General features: G+C 33.8%; 1 protein-coding gene across 2 annotated transcripts; it reads right to left on the reverse strand.

Moving 5' to 3' along the window:
• Positions 1-361: 361 nt before the first annotated feature.
• LOC105792029 (increased DNA methylation 1) lies at positions 362-2,558 on the reverse strand. 2 transcript variants are annotated; one of them, XR_008188196.1, is made up of 6 exons: positions 1,838-2,558; positions 1,501-1,742; positions 1,179-1,420; positions 1,002-1,088; positions 825-924; positions 362-742 (listed from the first exon to the last, which is right to left on the reverse strand). XR_008188196.1 is itself a non-coding variant. In XM_052620348.1 (5 exons), exons 1-5 carry the CDS (start codon positions 1,540-1,542, stop codon positions 512-514), a joined length of 702 nt encoding a protein of 233 aa, XP_052476308.1. In that variant the 5' UTR covers positions 1,543-1,672; the 3' UTR covers positions 362-511. The 2 variants fall into 2 exon arrangements, 1 of the variants encoding a protein (XP_052476308.1); XM_052620348.1 differs by lacking the exon at positions 1,838-2,558 and having other exon boundaries at positions 1,501-1,672.
• Positions 2,559-21,661: the final 19,103 nt, after the last annotated feature.

The following is a 21,661-nucleotide window of genomic DNA, read 5'->3' on the forward strand; positions in this document are numbered from 1 at the left end:
AACCAATGGTTCTTGCAGATTTTTCATTCTATTATATATCAATTCTAATCTGATGTCCTTAATAGTCATTTTTCATTCTCACCTCACCGCTACAGCTGCGTTTGAATCCAAACACACACTCCACCATTGTTTCTAATCTCACCGCTACAGTACCCAATCTCACCGCTACAGTAACTAATCTCACCGCCACCGCTGTTTTTAACCTCACCGGAGGTAAACACACCGCCCATCCAAACTAGCCCTTAGTCAAATTCAATGGAAGTAATTATAATAAAAGTTGGTGTGCAGATCATGTGGTTTGAACAGAAAGTAAATATAATAAAACAATAAATTTTTGTTTTTCAAAAAAGATGGAGCCAAGAAATCTGAGAAGAGTAAGACCATAAATAATGTGAAAACTGCAACCCTTATACAAAATACTGGAATTCAAAAATAAGGGATAACATATAATGTCTGTATAAGAAAAAAAACACATGTATAGTTGAGACTGAAGCAGGCCACATCAAGTCACTTAGAAATGGCCCTCGTTTTCTTGAGGAGATAAGTTCAAATCAGGGAGCATTGCCAAGTTCTTGTGGAGCCTTACTACAGAGCTAGGGAACATGACGGTGTTGTAGAGGGAGAGCTCCTTCACCAAACGCTCCTCTTGCACCCTGGAGAAAAAATACTTGTCCATCCACATGCCCGTCAGTTGACTCACCGATGGAATCACCAGCTTCTCCACTTTTAATGAGCAAAGTGTCTGAAAACATCCATTGTCACCAGGCCTTTCCATTCATTTTATAATTACGTAAAAAAATAATAAACAGTTTGATTTTAATTACCGATTCAATACAGTTTTCCAGTACGTAAGCCATCCCTAGCCGCCTATATTCCCCACGGGTTCCAATGAAAGGCATCTCTGCCAACCTTTTTCCATGCACCCTGGAAACCAGTTGAAGTTAATATGGGAATTGGGGTCAAGTAATACTTTTAGAAAAATAAAATAAAATAAAAAAGACCTTATTGATGCCACACTGATGATTTCATCATTCTTTTCTAGGATAGCAGTATAAAATCCACTGTAGTTAATTCGGGTCACGTAGGACCTGGAAACGAGAAAGATTAAAACTATTAATCCTATTTTATTTATGTTGGTAAGTTGAGAACTAGTTTAAAGAGTTGCAACAAATGATTACCCTCGATTGTACACAATGCTTTGGACGATATTGGCTCTTGTATGGCGGTCAACGGTAGACAGGAAACACTCGTTCATTACCAGCCACGCCACAGCAATCTTGGAGTTGCACTGTATTCTCTTGTACTCCTCTTCTCCATAGGAACCAGTGAATGGCTCATCTGTGCGTTGGAGCAGAGTCCAAGTAAGGCCATCGTGGAGCTCATTTTGTGATCCCAGCAAATTATGTAACCCTTCATATATCTATTGTACAACTTCATAGTCAATCATTTTTTTTCTTTCAATGTTAATCACTTGAGAAAATGACGGGGGATGGTGGGTACCTTTCTGCAACTACTTCCACAGAAGGCAACTGGAGGATTCATCAGATCCAACGTTTCTCCTCCACACCTGAAATGATCTGTAAACAAAGAGCAATGGTTGAAATCCTTCCATAGAGTTTGGGTTAAATTAAGTACTACTTACATTTTTTTTCACATTGGCTACACTGCATCAAAGGGCCATTGCCATTGCCACAGTATTTGCAGATACAGTATGGACATAGCCAATCACCTTGGGGAATAATCTGCATTTTCCATTTCCAAAAAAAAAAACATAAAACCAAACACCAATACGTATGTATCTAGAGAGAGACCATTAAAAGAGTTTGTTTTGAATTACCTCCATGAAAATACACCTGGGATGAAATGTTGAGGGACATCTTTCGCAGCAAATCAAATCCCCACCATCAGCACAGACCATACAGGCATCATCATTTCTGTCAACATTGGATGCAGGCTGGATGTTATTGAATGTACGCCTTTCTTCCTCTTCCTTATCTTCCCATGCTTCTATTTGGCAATCCAACAAGGAAACCTGAGACCCTGCCAAGTATATATGTTGATAAGGCTTCCTGGTTTTACGCCCTGAATGAACCTCAAATTCCTCCACTGTTAGCTGACCAGAACAACAGCTACATAAAATGCCTTCCCTATTCACTTTGCCTTCTCCAAGTATATTCCCTGACTGTGCAGCAACATACCAAACTACTTCCTTTTCTTCAATTACACCCGACCCTATCAACCAAGACAACACTGTTCTCCTGCTTATTTGTGCTTGAGGCACCTGGGAAAATCTCTTCCTCCTCCTCCTATGTCTCTCTCTCAGTCCTCGCCTATGTTCTTCCCCATTGCCCCTTGCTCGCTTCCCACTTAAATTCCTGATAGAACTTGCACCACCAGCTCTTGCAGTATTGTTCTGGGTTGACCTCCTAGGAGTCCTAGAGGGTGTCAAAAAATCAGGGTCCGAATCATCTTGGCTTTCACTATCCGAACCACTTGATCCCAAATAAGCACCCCTGGTATTTAATAAGTTCCTGTTCCTAAAATTATATGCCATGATCTTTGCAGTGATTACTTGTCTTCTGAATCTGAAAAAAAAATGAAGAAAACTTTACTCAAATTTAGCAACAATAAGATTTTCCATGCAAACAAAGAATCAAATTATTTCAACTAGGTCTCATGTTAGAATTATTGCTTGATTTGTTTCCATTTCAATTTTTGTTTTCACAATGATGAGATAAATTTATAGGGTCCATCAACAAATCTCATTTCTCTTTGGCTAGTAAAGATGAACAAAATGATAAGTGTATAAAACGGCTACCATTTTCACTCAATTTGCAATATTACAGCAAGTGAAAACCATTTTTTTCTACTGCTTTAAGTTTTTTATTACATATATAAGAATACTTCTATTCTGATTTTTATATTTTAGGGTTTCAGATTTATGCAAGCAACCACATATTTTACCTATATAATAATTCAAAATTTTAGACAAGTACAAATATATATATATTCACAAATTCAACAATCAGATGGTTAAAATATTAATCGTATAAAAATTATCAAAGAATATAACGATTTCTCCTATATATATGTAATGTTTGAATTCATTTTTTACCAATACATTTTATGGTAATTAGGAAGAAAACCAACTAATCACATTTTAAAATTATTTGACACATTTTATTTCCAAAAGAAGTTATATCAAAGCAATCTAATTAACTTAAGCTAAAAGATTTTGTTTCATTACATTTTTTGGAAAATGATAATTAGATCTAAGAATATTAAACACATCATGATATAATTGTAGACCCAAATTTATGTTTGACATGAAATTACTATGTTATTATTATTTTTTTTTATTTGTTTTGTTTTAGGATTTATTAGATAGAGGGAAAAATTAAGATTGCCCAACATAAGAAAAATTCAAGATTTAAAATTATTACAAAAAATCAAATTATTAAAAAAACCAAGCTTTTAAAGAAAATTATAAGTGTTCTGTTGTTAATTTTAGGATTGGAACACCGACCGTTCTAAATCCTTCCATTTCACTACAATTTTTGGGACCAAAAATTTAGTCATAAATATTATTTTCCTTTTAACTTGTTGAGTTAAACAAAGTAATAATAAATCTTAATTTAATTGCAAAAGCTTGAAAGAATATACCTTCTATTTTTTTTGAAATGGATCCTTTTCTTGCTAGAAAACTTGACTCATACGCGGTTTCTTCAGATATCTGTATCGGTTAAATGAACGATCTGTAATTTTCTTTCAAACATCTTTAATGACAAGTGAAATTTATCAAAAAAACAAAGAAAAAATCAAAATAAATGTTAATTAAAATCAAACAGAAAAGCAATAAAATTGTAAGATTCAAATTTCAGGTGATATACCTCTTCGAAGGCAAAATTGATTTAGGGTTTGGAAAGATTATCACTTATAAGCCGAAACTTGTGTAGCTACTTGTTCAGTGAAGAACAACACGAGGCAATAATGTTAAACTGCATGCAACTATGTATTGCAAAGTGTTTCACTTTTGCCAAGTGATGAGAGAAATTCCAAAAGAAAAATCTAATGTCTTTAAAAGTAGATTCGCCAATTTTTATAGGAAATATCGCCGTCTTTAAGAAAAAAGAGAGAGGATTTATCCCACTTAATCTCATTAGATTTTTAAAATTTACAATTAGGGTTGGCCGATTTTATAGAAAGTATCGTCCGTCCCATGTAAATAAATATAAAATTTTCTTTTAAAAATAAACTATCTTACTTTACCATTAATTTTTTAATCTCATAAGTAGAGTTGATATTTTTTAAAATAAATTAAATAATTAAATTAAATTAATGTTAAATTAAAAATTAAATAAATTTATAATAAATTAAATAAATTTTAAAATATTAAATAAATTATTAATAAAAGTAAAAGCATGTAACAAATATTTAACCTTGTTAAAAATTTCACTTTCACTGTAAGAAAAATAAAATCTAAGAAAGGGCATTTAAGACATTTTCTCTTAAATTAGTGTACACCTGGCAAAACTTTTAATTTTATGGAAGGAAATCAAAATTTTGGTGGCTTTTGTTCGAAATTAGATAAAAACATCTCAAATATGTTTTTTTAATATATTTATTTTGAAATATGGTATTATCCAGCTGGCATCATTTTTATTTCCATATACAGAATTTTTCAATAAATTGGTTGCCATAATAGATTTTCCATGTATAGAAAACTTTCCATTTACCATAGAATTTTCATTTCTTTGGTGAAAACCATGTATAGTTTTTATTTTTGAAGTTTAAATTTTAGGATTTTTTGATAAAGATTGAGTTTTAGGGATAAATCTTAAAATTATATATGAATTTTGATTTAATGTGGTATTGGATATATGAACTTTAATTTGGTGCAATTATACATGTAAAACTCTAATTGTGGTTCAAATCTATATTTGAAACTTTAATTTTGAATTTATTTTTATATTGGATAAATATAATTATTTATGTATGCAATATATAAATATAAAATGATATGATATCAATAATTGTGTTAATAATATACAAGAATTGGATCAAATAAAAATTTCATATATAAAATTGTACAAATCAAAATTCATGTATACAATTGCACATTAAACTATAATTCATATATAATTCTGAGATTTATCCTTAAATTTTAAGTGTTTAAGTTTAGGTCCAATTATATTTAAATCATGTTTGGGTTTTACTTCAGATTTCTTCTGATTAATTAGTTTGAATTGAATTTGTCGTAATAATTAAATTATAATTGCAATTGTTGATATAAGTTCCTTTGAAATTTTTAATAAACAGCGGCTTTGAATTTGATTTCTTTAACTATTGTTTCTTGTAAATACATTTTATTATATATTGTTAGACATCTTGAAAATGTTATATCTGTTTTGGATTAATTTATAAATTGATATTTAAATTATATCATTTTTTATTTTGGTATCTAAATTTTATTTTGGTCACAACTGATATTTAAATTATTTTTCTTTTCTCAATCACCTAATCAAACCATTAGTCAAATCAATAAGTCTATTTAAAAAAAACAAATAACACACAAATTAGTGGGCAATTTACTAAAAAAAGCCTAATTTTTTTTAAATTTACCGAAATGGGCCCGGTATTTTATTATTTACCAAAATGGACCCTTTTCCCCGAAATCGCGTCCACGTCGGTAGCGATGTCGAGTGCGTGCCGACAAATCGCGCCACGTCGGTGTTTTGTCGACATGGCAACAAATCGCGCTTCAGAGAACGCGATTTGTGTCCACGCCAAGAATCGCTGACGTGGGTCATGATTTGCATCACAAGATGAACAAGACAACGGTCAAAAAATTGACTGTTGCCTCCCCCAACGGTCAAAAAAAAAACTATAAATACCCCCACCCATTTTTTTTTCACAAACTAATCCTATCTCAAATTTCCTCTCAATTTCTTCTAAATTTCCTCTCAATTTGCTCTCAAATTCCTTCAAAATTTCTTTCAAATCCATATTTATTTTCAATTTGCTCTCAAGTTCCTCTTAAATTTCTCTTAAATCCCTATTTTTAAATAATTTTAAAAATTTTTTATTTTTAAAAAAAAATTTTAAACTGTAAAAATTTGTACGATTTCAGCAATGGCCGGAGAATTGACTCGTCTTGATAAGCATCACATATCGGTGGAACAAATGAAAATGGTAAGCGTTAAATTTAATTTTTAAATATTATTTAAGAATTTTTTATTTATGCATTTTTAGATAATTATTAATTTATTATTTGTTATAAAAGTCTATAGATCGGATATTGGAATGCAATATCCGAAATATGCATGCTCCTCCATCACCGTTGGTAGAGAACTACCTGGGGGCAGCGGGTTTTTGGCACGTGGCGACAATAGACTGGGGATGCAAGGTGGACCCGAAACTAATCAGTACGTTGATCGAGAGGTGGAGACCCGAGACGCACACATTCCATCTTCCATGTGGAGAGTGCACTATCACTTTGGAAGATGTCAGTCTGCAATTGGGATTGCCGGTGGACGGGTAACTAGTCACCGGGTCTGCCCAATCTAGCGATTGGCTTGCGGTGTGCTACGAGCTTTTGGGCCCTATTCCGGAGAAAATGGAGGGAGATAAGATCGAGATGGGCTGGTTACGAGACACATTCTCAGATCCGGATGAAGATTCAACCGAAATAGAAAGAATCTGATATGCTCGGGCATACATTCTTCAGTTAATTTGAGGTTATCTCATGCCTGACTTGTCACGGAGCCGTGTACATTTAAGATGGCTGTTGAAACTCGTTGATTGTAGAGCAGCTGGTGAATTGAGTTGGGGTCTGCCGTCTTGGCAACGTTATATAGGGAGATGTGCGGGGCGACGCGACCAAGGAAAGTAAAAAATTAGAGGTTGCTTGTCCTTACTGCAGTCATGGGCACGGTTTCGCTTTCCATTTCTACGTCCTCGAGTGGACCACCCATATACATTCCCACTGATAACGAGGTAAATTTTATATTAGATTTTACAATTATTATGTAGATTTTTAAAAATAAAAGTAAGTTAAAAATTTATTTAATTAGATGGAACCATCCGGCAAGTCATGCTCGATTACCTACCTCTCTTGAAGATATACGGCTTCTATTAGACCAACAGTCGGAAGCATATGTAAGTATTAAATAAAATTGATATTTTCATCATTCACTAGTCGATTGGTATTTAGTATTTAGTATTTAGTATTATGTATATAACTAATATTTCTATCATGTTCATATAGTTTCAATGGACACCATACAGGGTGTGACGACAATTTGGATGTAGACAACCGATTCCCGTGGAACCTGAGGTGTTTGAATATCACCACGAAATTGACCTTCGGCAATTGAATACGGATTGGCCGAGATTTTGGTCCGAGTACATCCAAATGTGGGAAAATCGGTATGACTATATACCTAGTATGGAACGGATCATCGTTCTGGAGTTAGCGTGCGTGTCGGAATACATGCCATAGTTTAGGATCCATGGCAAGCCGTATTTACTATCGCCAGAGGAGAGGCAGCAGCAATTACGTGTCCAAAGGGAAAGACGCGGTCCTTTAAATCCAAGACGACAGGACGACGACGCTGGCCCTTCAACGACGCCCAGACATTCACCCGGCCCAACGAGAGCACCGACGCAGTCACCCGACCCAGCAGTTCAACCGATGATACCCACGCAACCGCCTTTTCAAATGATGCCAGGTGTGTTTCCTAGCCCTTTTATATATCCTAACCCTTATATGTTTCCTTTTTCGAGTCTTATGGCAGGTTGGAGCCAATGGCCCGGTTCAGCTCCATTTCCTGTTACGCCGAGTGGACCGCCGATGTATAGGCCAGCGACGCACAAGGGATCGCAAGAGGGGCCGTATGAGTTTCAAACACCGTCGCCGTTGGTGATGCAAACACCTCTACATTCACAATTCTATGAATGTGGCTCATCGTCCTAATTCCGACAACCAGATGCCTTACTGGAAGAACCAGAATCCCTGCCGAAAGAACCACAACCGCCGCCAGAAGCTGGACAAAGGAGGAATCCAAATACAGAATCACGAATGGCCGCCATGTGGCAATCAATCTCATGAACGTACATTGATTTTTGTATTTAAATTTATTTGTACAAATATTTTGAATATTTTGATATTTTTTGATGTAATAAAATAGAAATTTTTTTAAGTTATTACTTAAAAATCCTAAACCCCTAACTTATTAAAAATTTATAAATTTATAAATTATAATTAAATGCATAATTTAATTGACAAACCTTAAACCCTTAACCTAAAAACCTTAACCCTTAACTTAAAACCCCTAACCCCTTAACCTAAAAACCCTAACACTTAAATTTAAAACCCTAAACCCTTAACTTAAAAACCCTAAACCATTAACTTAAAAATCCTAACCCTTAAATTAAAAACACTAAACCCTTAACCTAAAAACCTTAACCCTTAACCTAAAAACCCTAACCCTTAACTTTAAAACCATAAACCCTTAACTTTAAAACCCTAAACCCTTAACTTAAAATCCCTAACCCTTAAATTAAAAACCCTAAACCCTTAACCTAAAAACCCTAAACTTTAACTTTAAAACCCTAAACACATAACTTTAAAACCCTAAACCCTTAACTTAAAAACCATAACCCTTAACTTAAAAACCCTAAACCTAAAACCCTAAACCTTAACCTAAAAGCCCTAAACCTTAACTTAAAAACCCTAAACTCTTAACTTAAAAACCCTAAACACTTAACTTAAAAACCCTAACCCTTAAATTAAAAATCTTAAACCCTTAACCTAAAACCCTAACCCTTAACCTAAAAACCCTAAACCCTTAACTTTAAAACCCTAGACCTTTAACTTTAAAACCCTAAACTCTTAACTTAAAACCCTAACCCTTAACTTAAATATAATTTGATAATTGTACTAACATTAATACAATTATCAGTTAATAATTTTATATTCACATAATGTTAGATTTGGAAAAATATTTTGACTGGTACTAACAATTAATAATTTGATATAATTTGATAATTTTACTAACAATTAATACAATTATCAGTTAATAATTGAAAAAATATAATTTTTTTAAAATTACATTCAACTATTGCGATTAGGGCATGATCGACTTGTATGGCCTGGATTTCTATACCATCCGCACAACTTATGTTGACTGGCTATTTCTCGGATATCCATATTGTTACGTATTCTAGTCGAGCAAGGTTGACCCTTTGGTTTACGATGCAATTCTCTATCCGGTAATAGATTAAAAAGAGCAAGAGATACGGACGGCCATTTACGTTCATCTGGGACGGTGGGAAAACGTGTCACTAGACGTTGTACATGTTTTCTAATTTGTACACTTCGTCCACATAACTCATCGGATCCAAACGGAAATTCTGACAAGCTGCAATAACATGAGCGCATGGATAACGAAGTGCATCAACATCCCACAGTCGCAAGTCCTATTTCGTAAGTGTACACGATATTGCCCGCCAACAACACCTTGGTGCGGTCTGTCAAACTCTGTCACCCGAAACCATAAGTTGTCTCGATCGTGACATACTGTGTGTATGGTGTTTGCCCGCGCCTTGGCCTTGTTAATTTCTTGAACTACCTTACTGCACCATACATGTCCTCCCTGCATCTGGCCTGCATACATTGCTGCTCGCTTTGGAAATATCACCGCCAAACGAAAATATGTCTCTCGCACAACCGATGTTATCGGTAGATGACGCGTTCTTTTAAGAACAGAATTTATGCATTCAGCCAGGTTTGACGTCATATGGCCATATCGTAGGCCGCCGTCGTATGCTTGTGCCCACTGTTCGAAATGTATGTTACAAGGTAGTCCGCCCCTTCTCCGTTAATTAAACATAAAGTTGCCAACATCTCGTAAAAACGGTCTTTATTTATAGTGAATATTACATACCACTTTTACCAATAAAACTAATTCAAATTAAGAAACGAAATAACACAGATATAGATTAAATACAAATGTTGGTCACTTGTCGTCGTTCGCTCTTAGATGGATATTGTCTATAGTAGTTGGAAGCAATGTGTCTTAGGCAATATCGATGGTGTGTGCACTGCCATAAGCTTCCCTGTCGATCAATTGTAGCTAGTATACCGGCGCCCTGATCTAAAATAACACAAATATCAAGTTGGGGGCACACATGCCTCCTTAACTTAGAGAGAAATAAATCTCAGTCATTAGACGACTCCCGCAGTGTTATTACAAATGCAATTGGAAGAATTCTCCCACCGTCATCCTGTGCCACTGCAAGCAATAGCCGATGAGTATACCTACCAAACATAAAGGTACCGTCAATTTGTACCAATGGCTTTCAGTACGGAAATGCATCTTGGCATTGCTTAAAGGTCCAAAACAGACGTTTGAACACTTGGCATCCACGTAGCAATCGGCCGTTGTAGTACGCATGTTCCATTTCAAGGTCTATGATGGCACCTAGGACGTATCTCTCTAGCACTTGACACCACAGCCATATTTCATTATATGAGGCGTCCCACCCACTATGCATCTTCTCCAACGCCTTTTGCTTAGCTATCCAAGCCTTGCGGTAAGAGGGCGTGTACCCTATTTGGCTACGGATATTGGCAATTAACACCGGCACTGAAATCCTGGGATCTACTTTTACCGTGGGCAGTATCAAGCTAGCTAACATAGCTGAATCCATCTTCGAATGATCTTGTGAAACACCTATAAACGGAGTACATTAAATAATGCAACATTACATAATAAAAGTATTATTCAGATACCGTCAATATTGTACCTGCAGCACATGTATGTGGACCTTTGTACTTTTTAATCTCCCACAACCCTGTCCTTTTCCTTAACGAAGTGTAGATTTTCCATGAACATGTGTCATCTTGCACCGCACACTTCACCTTAAACTTCAGATTTGAATTTAACGACATGGTAGTTAACACCGTTTTTGATGCTATGTTGTTTCAAAGCACCAATAAAACTATCCTTGTTGGTAAACTGATTACCAACTTCAAATTCACCCGAATCTAGCCCTGAACCTGTACGATCACACAACCGGTGTGGTAGATCTGGAAACTCTAACGCATCATTTGCAAATAGATCGACATTATGCATATGGGTTGGAGGTGAGTATGCTCTGTATCGTAGATTTTCTTCTTCATCTGAACTTCTTTCAGCATCTTCAGGTTCTGTTGGAATAGGCTCCGATTCAGAAAATAAGCCAACTTTTGCACCATTGGGCCCGGGCTCTCGAGGTGTATCCACATCAGAGTCCTCTTTTAGCCTACAATCATCTGCAGCGTATGAGGTCCCATCCCCGGTTGACGTCGTAGGGAGTACATCATCCCTTCTTCTGGGCATTTCATAACGTTCCCAATTGGATGTAGATTGCCAACCACTAGAACTTGATGTTGTTCACCAGTACGTATTTCCAGCATCAAACATCGAGCCACCGACGTACATGTCCCATCCACTGACAGAATGTCTTGCGGGGGATGTGCATTCAACACTGCTACCAAACATAGGCTGTTTCGTGTTTTCTAACCCGCTAACCGAATGTCGACCAGGGGTCGTGTATACATCTCGAACACCGGTCGCAAGTACATTATTTGGCGATGTAAATTCTACATATAACTCAATATAAGAGGCTCCACTAGCAAGATAAGTCTGTACCATTGCCTCCAAGCTACGAGCACCTTTTATGTCGAACGAGTCATATGTCACCGGATCAACAGAGGAACAGAATCGATACGTAATAGACAGAACTTTCATTGGCGTCGTTCCGAAAATTTTACGCTTAATTCTTTTACGAAGTTCTGTCAAATCTATGTTCTGGTTAAAAACCAGTCGCACCGTATTCTCCGACAAAAAAACAACACCATTCTCGATGTGACAAACCTCAACATCGTAGTAAATAACAGCACTAATACGTTCACTCATATTTGAAACTCTAACCTTCTTAGCCTCTCTAAATTGTTTCTGCTGTGACTTATGCAATCTCAAAACATTTTTTGCCTCATTAATAGCCTCAGCCCAAACATGTTACTGTAGCAAAAGCGCGTCCACATGGGTGCGATTTCACAAATTCTTCTCATAAAGCATCCTATTAGAAGCGATTTTATACTATTTGCTCAGAAACGTCAAGTTGAAATTATTTTTCTAGGACCAACTGTAGCAAAAGCGCGTCCACGAGGGCACGATTTCACAAATTCTTCTCAAATAGCATTCTGCTTGCAGCTTTATTTTATACTATTTGCTCAAAAACGTCAACTCAAAATTATTTTTTCAGGACCTACTGTAGCAAAAACGCGTCCACGTGGGCGTGACTTCACAAATTCTTCTTATAAAGCATCATGCTTGGAGCGTTTTTTAAACTATTTGCTCAAAAATGTCAACTCAAAATTATTTCTTCCAAGACCAACTGCAGTAAAAGCGCGTCCACGAGGGCGCGATTTCACAAATTCTTCTCACAAAACATCCTGCTTGAAGCGTTTTTAAACTATTTGCTCAGAAACGTCAAGTCGAAATTATTTTTCCAGGACCTACTATAGCAAAAGCGCGTACACGTGGGCGCGACTTCAAAAATCCGTCTGATAAATATCCTACTTTAATTTTATCTTAAAAACCCATAAACACGAAATGTAATCCAATTTTGAATAAATTTTAATTAATTTAATTACTAAACCGTTAACCTTAATCCCTTATTTATTTACTTTTTTTCTCCAAAAACCTTAAAAACCCTAACGTGGGAGACACGGCGAAATCGCGTCCACGTCGGTAGCGATGTCGAGTGCGTGCCGAAATCGCGCCCACGTCGGTGCTTTGTCGACATGGCAACAAATCGCATCCTCAAGCGCGATTTGTGTCCACGTCAACAAAGCGCTACCGACGAGTCACCGATTTCGGCATCGCACTTCTAACATCGCTACCGACGTGGACGCGATTTCGGGGAAAAGGGCCCATTTCGATAAATAATAAAATTCTGGGCCCATTTCGGTAAATTTTAAAAAAATTGGCTTTTTTTGGTATTTTGCCCCAAATTAATATCTAAGCTATACCATTTTTCTCAAATTGGTACCTATTTTTTTATTTTTTTCACAAGTGGGTACCTAAATAATTAGGCATATTGACTTATTTGGCCCTCTAATTTTACAAAAAAGTCATTTTAGCCTTCTATTTAATTTTTTTTACCTCTTTTATCCCTTGAACTTGCATTGTTTGTCAAATCACCCTAAATTCCCACACATCATGTGATCTGTGAGTTATAGAATAGTGGAGAAGATCCAATCGGTTAAAAGCAAATATTAAAGTTACATGAGAAAATAAAACCAATCTTGTAAGATTTTGTAGGATTAACTTTGACTGGACTTTTTGAGATGCTTCGACTAGCTTTTTGGGTGATTCTTGTGCCTAAACCATTAAACTTTGAGTTCTCTTCAAAACGATTTTTGAATCACCAGATTTATAGGTCTATAGGTCAAGATATGGTCACCTTTGTAAAGCATTGCAGTTCTCTATGAGAAGTTCAAGATTAATTATTGGGTTTCATAGGTGTAAATTGACTTTTGATGACCTTCTGACCACCATTTTGAGTGATTTGTGTGCCTATATCATAGATCTTTGAGTCCTCTTCAAGGCACTTTTTGAACCATTTGATTTCAATGTATGTAGCCCAAGTTATGCCCATTTTCGTAAAGAAGAGAATATGCAAAGAAGACCTGATGATACAATTGCGTAATCAAATTCAATGAATTTCCAAGAAAATATGGAAATGAATTAGATAAGAGAATTATTAAGGAATTAAATTGATATTGGATATGGATACCAATGTATAAAAAATTTGAATGTGAGATTATGCAAAGAAGACCAAATTGTGATATTTTGAAAAGCTAGAAGACTAAAATGCAAATTGATCAAATTGAGAATATATGAGGCAAAAATGATTATCTAGCATGATAAAAATCACTTTTGGACTAAATCAAAAGAGATTTGAATTGTATTTTCTTTTACGAGAAAAGGGTATAAGAGTAATTTTTCCAAACACAGGCTTACATTAATGGTTTTAATGTAATTTATGAGATTTGAGTTTGATCATGTTTATTTGTTGTAAAGAAAATGTGATTATAGGTAAATTTTGGCTCAAAGTAAGTTTTCATAAAAGGGCATTTTGGTTATTTATCATAAATTTTATATTGGAAATATTACTTTGATGAGACCATTTATATTTTGGATGAATATGAGTCATTGGATGTGATTAATTGGAAGAGATTAAATAAGGACCACACATTTAATTTTAATGGGATTTTAACCCTAGACTTTAACCCTTCAGGTTGACCAAGTCTTGGGGATTTTTAAAAGGTATAATTGTTGAAAATACCCTCAACGTTTATGGGTTTTTGGGTTTGAGCCCTTAACCTTTTTTTGTAGATTAACACCTTTAATGTTACTATTTTTTTAGAAATTAACTCAATTTTAACGATAAATGTGAGTTGACCGTTAATCAAAGCGCAAGTCAATGAAGTAGCCTATGTGGCATGCCACATAAGCACAAGGTCATAGATGAGCCATCTATAAAAACAAATTTGTTTAACAAAATTCTTTTTTTTTTCATTTTGTTTCAATCTTATTTGTTCTTCTCTTCTTTCTCCCTTTCCTTGTCACATCCCAAAAATCGGATTAGTAGAAATTTGGTTAATGAACTGAGAGTGGTCACACCCGAATTTTTTTTAGACGACATTGGCACATTTGTCAAATAGAAATTAATGAGAGGGAAAACCCTTCATTGTCGTCCACCTTTGTTACCATGCAAGGGAAGATTTCTTTCCTTGTGTGTGAGTCAACCTTCCTCATTAAGCCCCCTTTTCACTCTCATAATCCCCTTTTTGCTCATTTGTCCCCTCAACATGCCTTTTCCTCCTCCCTTACCTTGTTTGTCGATTCAATGTACCTAGACAAGGTGTAATACACCTTTTGTGTTTCATCTTTTTTTTTCCTCTCCATATTGTTGTTCCTCTCCTTTGCTCCTCCATTTTCTCTCCATTTTTCTTTTGCTTTAGCCATCTACCATCACTTTTGCCCTATTTTCCTCCTCTCCTCCACCATTTTTTTGCCACCCGAACCATCACCAAACCTCCCCTTTGCCATCGCTCCTCCTATTTGTTTGCTCCAACGCTGCCTTTGCACCACCATTCACCACTGTGGCTACCACCTTACACCACCATAGATAAAATATTCTTTTTCTCTTCACTCCTCAACATTCATTATTATTTCTCTCTTCCTTTTTTCAAGTGTCGTAACACTCTTCTCCCTTTTCCTCCTTTTTCGGGTTCTCACTGAATCGTCGTCGCGTCATGCCTCCACTGGCAATTAGTGATCCTTCCTCCTTTCTTCACCATTTTTCGATCTCTACCACTCTCTATAGTAAACAAAACCTTAATATTTTAATTTATTTTCAATTGTTCTTAAATTATTTTGATATCATATACTTTTGACTCACTTTTTCAAGTGATCAGTTTCTCTAGATTCAATTTCATTTCTGACTCAAGATTCCGGTGATCCACCAATCCTTCTGATTCAATCGAGTTAGAGTAAGTATGGTAATGGAATGAAAACCACCATTTCTTCCCTACTTTCTCCTTTAGGCCGAATGTGTATAAGGGATTTTAGTGTATTTTCCTTCAAGTATTAACACATCATATTCTACTTTTGATGAAAGGCTGATTAATACCTTCTCGGAAAGATCCTAATTTCAGAAACAAAATCACCGTTATGAACAAGTATTTACAAAGTTTGAAATGGACGATTTAGTTTAAGTGAGTAATATCATAAAATGTTTAAAAAGGCGATTCTTAATGTAAGGTTACTTTGATAACATATCGGTATTCCATTGGTTAAGATCCGAGTGCAGGTATTCTTTAGAGTGGTGTTTCACATCAAATCTACTATCAAGTGTAGGCCTAATCTAATTAAAAATAAATATACATTAATTTTAATGTTCAAACAAATATTATTATTTGGATCGTGTTTTATGCAAATATTTGAAGTATTCCAAAAGGAAGATTTAAACCCGTCGGTTTGTATTATATCAAATGACCCAAACCAACTAGATTATCAAAGATATGTTGTGTGGTTATGATTATCACTGTTTGAAAAATATGTTATTCTCATTCTCATGTTATGCCATATTATGGCATAATTAATTTTTCATGACAAATAAATTGTGATATTTCGATATCTTGAAACAATATGTGAAACGCATGTTAAACATGCCCTACATGATATTATATATTGAGTGTAACACCTTAACCCATACACGTCGCCGGATTAGGGTTACAAGTCATTTCAAAACGTACTAGAATTTTAAACAATCATTACAACTCTTTAACACCAAAATAAAATAAAAACAAAATATAAAAGTTTGTTTTTATAACATGGCTGAAAATAATTATTTTATTATCAATACATCATGAGCCAAGTAACTAAGTAACTAATGAGCATTTAAAATCACAACCAAATTCAAATATCCTAGGCATGATTAACCAACCTTATTTCAAAATTATATAAGGTTAACATGAGCTTATTCGGTCATCACTTGTGAATTAATTGGCTCCTTAACAAATTTGTATAATGATATGATTAAATCTATTTTACTTAAGTAATATAATCAAATATGTTGTTTAACCAAGTCATGATTTAACAACTTTAATAGTTCATATAATTAAAACACAAACATATAATAGCTGAATTTAATGACTACTTAAAGGGCCGAATATACATGTAAATATATATATATATGATATAAACCTTCTATTACCAACCAAAATTTTTAATTAGTGACTTAATAATTTCTAACTCATTGGTAATCAAACTAAGGTCACTTTTAAAAAAATAAGTTCAACATGCATATAATTAATTATTCATGCCATTGTCGAATGTATATAATTAACTATTTCATTATAATTATTTTAAATACAAACTTTAAAACTAAACATAACTTTTTACCTATGTACCAAAACCAAACATATATACCATATAAAAAATATTCACACTATACTAATAATGCACACTTAAAGCAACTAATCCATGCATCCACATTCAACTTAATATAATAATAATTACTTATACTCAATATTTAGCTTATCTCACAACCAAGACTAATCATAACCCAATACATATATCACTTATACATATGTGCCAATTATTTAATCTAATAATAATCAACTTATCATTATTTGTTATAATACATTTATCAAGCATACTTACACCATATGTTTTACTGCCGAAACTCATAAACAAGGCATCACCGAATACATCTATATATATATATATATTACCTTATAAATACTGTCCATTTAGAATTAAATGATTTTTAAAATATACTTAAGCCATGATTCAACAAAAACTAAACATAGACAAGAAAATTAAGCCATTTTATATATATAGATCATTCAATTCATACCATGTTATTATAAGCCATTAAACAAATATCAAATTTATAATTATCGAAAATCTCATTATTCTAACAAACATATACACATACTATCATTTAAAACCAACTCCCAATAATTAAACATACCATTTTCAATTTCATATCCAACCATAATCCTAAATCAATACACACTTGACCATATAAACCTTCCTTTATTCTATCAACTTTACTACTAATCCAAACAAACCACACATAACATTCACATATATAATTCTATCCATAAAATACTAAACCATAATCAAAATATGCCTAAACCATAATTCACTCAAAACCGAACATAACAAGCTAATTAATCCATTTTCGCATGGCTTTAATATATACACAGTAGAATTAAACAACTTCTAATCTAGTCTATACATGCCATAGTCCCAAAATAAATTTCAGCTTATAGAATACCGTAATTAGTCAATAATGTGATAGGCTTTACTGACGATCCCCGAGCTCATAACGACTTCAAAATATATAAGACAAAGATAAACAAATACAAACACACACAGTAAGCTATTTAAAGCTTAGTAAGTCAACAGCATAAGAAATATTTTAACTAGTAAAGATTAAAGGCACATAATTTATTACACAAGAATATTATATATTACATAACCACACTTTAATCACATATATAATTTATAAAACGGATTGTGTCATTGTAAAAATGCTTATAAAACTTTTACCTTTAACAACATAATTATCAACCAAAATCCGAATTACATCTATACATACCAACATAATAATTCAAAACTTATATTCACATAAGATATATAATTCCAAATAAATAACTTACCTTATTTCCATATATTTCTTTAACTAATACATACCTGCACATATATTTCAATTACATAACCGTCTTCGTCTAACATTTCCCATTGAACCGGTCGAAATTAAATAGGATACGCGAATAGTCAAAAGGTTCGTACAACGCCAACGTTCCAGACGTGGTCTTACATGTAATCACAGATCGATGCCACTGTCTCGGACAGGGTCTTACACGAAAACACAAGTCGATGCCAACGTCCCAGACGTGGTCTTACACGAAAACACAAGTCGATGCCAACGTCCCAGACGTGGTTTTACACGAAAACACTTATCAGAAAATCCCATGTATTTCTAGGGTTCATACGGGATTATAGACATTAATTATTAATTAAATCGAACTCAAATAACTTACCTATTTCAACAAATATAATCGGCTAAGACCATTAATACATTCAATAATTCCATTTATCACCTATCTACTATATACTAATGAATTTAACCAAATTTATCGACTTACCTCGAATATTGACAGACACAGTTGACTACTCGATTACTTTCGACTTCCCCCGATCTAATTTCGTTTTCTTTGGTTCTTGATCTAAACATATTCAAATTTAACCCTTTTATTTATCAAATCATTCAATTTAGTCCAAAAATACATAAATGGGAAAATTACCATTTTTCCCTGACAGTTTACACTTTTTGCAATTTAGTCTTTATTGCATAAAACACAAAATACACAAAATTTACACATACTATGCTTAGGCCGAATATCACCCTAGCCCATACAAATCCATATATTTTCTTTATTTCATATTTTAGTCCCTCAAAAATTTATTTTCACAATTTAGCCCTATTTACTCAAATTCACCAAAAATTTAAAGACAAAACATGTTAATCTAACACATATATGTCATATTTCATCAACTAATATCACAAAACTCAAGCATTCATTAATGGCACATTTCAAAATCATCAACAATTCACAAAATTAAGACATGGGTTTTGAAGCATTTGAATCAACGATCTCAAAAATATAAAAATCATCAAAAACCGAACAAAACCCATACCTTAATCAAGCTTGCAAGTGCCAAAATTATCAAAGCTTAAAAACCTTTCTATTTCATTCCTAGTTTCGATCAAAAAGATGGAGAGAATATGGCTTATTTTTGTTATATTAATCATATAATTATATTAATTATTATTTTACTTTAATAACCTTTATTTAATAATATAAATAACATATATAATAAGGACATATTAGTCCTTTGCCGCCCACTATATGCATATTGGCATTATTGCCTTATAAATCCCTCATTTTAGAAAAACAACAACAATTAAGTACTTAAAAATTTAACCCCTAAATTTTTATTTTATGCGATTAAGCCATTTTCTCAAATTAAGCACACAAACAATAAAATTATTTCACGAAACTTTCACACATATAATTTCACACATAATTAACACAGAAAATAATATTAAAATATTTTTCGAACTCAGATTTATTGGTCCTGAAACTACTGTTCCGATTAGGGTCAAAATCGGGCTATTACATTGAGAAATTCGATTTGCATGTTTCAACATGCCCAATGTGACAAGTGATGTCTTGAAATGAAAAATATGTATATTTATATGTTCGTTGTGCCCATAACACATGCATAGGGTGGGACTTTGTAAGGAGAAAGAATTGGTGGCTTCATCCACAACCTATATGACAGCTTGTCTACAAAATTGGTGATTTATCCACAACCTACATAGCAACTTGTTTAAGAATTTGGTGGTTTATCCACAACCTACATGACAACTTGTTTGCAAATATTGGTGGCTTCGACCACATATATTGGAGTGATTGGACAGACAAGTTCTGGGGAACTCTTTTTTGAGTGTAGCGGTGATGGGTAGGATATTTTATAAAAATTTGCATAATTGTTTTACAAAAATTGCACTTCCATGATCATGTGCATAAAATTTATTATGTTGTATGATAATTATGTGCTTATTGTTCTTTAACTTATTGTTATTTAACTTGTTATAAGGCTCACACTAGACTTTAAAAGCTCACCCCTTTAGTTTCATAACCTTTTAAGTGATTCACAGGCTTAGGGCTTGGATATGGCATTCAAAGGAGGTTCTCAGATGGAACTTTAATACATGGATTAGAAATTATTTGGGATGTTATTTTGGACTTTGGTTATTGAACTTTTTATTGGGTTGTTCCTTTACTTTATAACTCTAAATTGCCATGCATGCATTCTTGACGAATTTACAAGTATTTTGAATTATTGAGTTTATTTGAATTAATTATGATTTTTACTTGATTTTAAACGAACTTTGTGATTTCTCTAAGTATTTTCAAAGTTCGCTATGAAATATTTTACCAAAATTATTTTTAAGAAATAATTAAAATATTACAAATTCTTAGTTTTATGATTAAAGACGAGATTTCGATATAATAATGATACTTTTCAAATACTTGAGTTTTAATAAGTGCTTTTCAAATAATAAATTACTTGGTATTTAAAATTTAGAGTTTTCGTAAAAACAATTGAAACCTAATTGTTTTCAACAAGTAAATGTTTTCAATAGTTTTAATGTGACTTCCGAGATTTGGCCACAACGTCTAGGCTGGTTTGGGGTGTTACATCCCCTCTAGCTACTATCGCAGTTGTGTCCAACCCTTACCATCTCCACCTTCCCTCTCACTCCTCACCATCCCAACCCCCGCCACCACTCCTTTCCCTCCCACTCTTCATCGTCGATCTCACAACAAACATTTCAAAAAGAGGAATAAAAGTTATTGGGTAAGAAATATTGGTTCCTGGTTCTCTAGGGTTTGACATCTTCGTTTTAGTGTTCCTGCTTATTGTCTTTTTGATAATCTGACATAAATTAAGGAATACGACGACGAGAAAAGAGAAAGTTACGAGGTTACTCGAGATGGTCTTTTATGAAACCACCTATGTGGAAGCTCAAGCCGCATGGAGTACGATTACTATTCCAAGTTCTAGTTTGTTGTTTGCTTTGCCCCTACCATCACCTTTTGTTCTCAGTGTAAATCTGTTCCTTACTGGTTCGTTTCTATTTTCCCCTTTTATAGATAGATTTAACTTTTGACCTAATTTGTACAAATATAAATGCAAATTTCGGGGGGTTTCTTTATGGTGGTTGTTAAATAGTAGGAGCAACTGAATTAGTTTTGATAATTTATAGTTAAGAGTAATAGCAATTGTTGAAGATGAATTGAATAGTGAATATAAAAAGTTACTTCGGGTTTGAAGGGGGAATGGTGGGATAAATATTTCAAGAGAGATGTTTAAAGCCTTAAATTTTAATGGAAAATGATTGGGTTTTCACACTGTAGTTGTCTTTTTCTAAGCATTATTCTTAGGAGTAAAGA

This window comes from Gossypium raimondii, chromosome 8 (assembly GCF_025698545.1).
Source record: "Gossypium raimondii isolate GPD5lz chromosome 8, ASM2569854v1, whole genome shotgun sequence".
In the NCBI taxonomy this organism is placed as follows: domain Eukaryota; kingdom Viridiplantae; phylum Streptophyta; class Magnoliopsida; order Malvales; family Malvaceae; genus Gossypium; species Gossypium raimondii.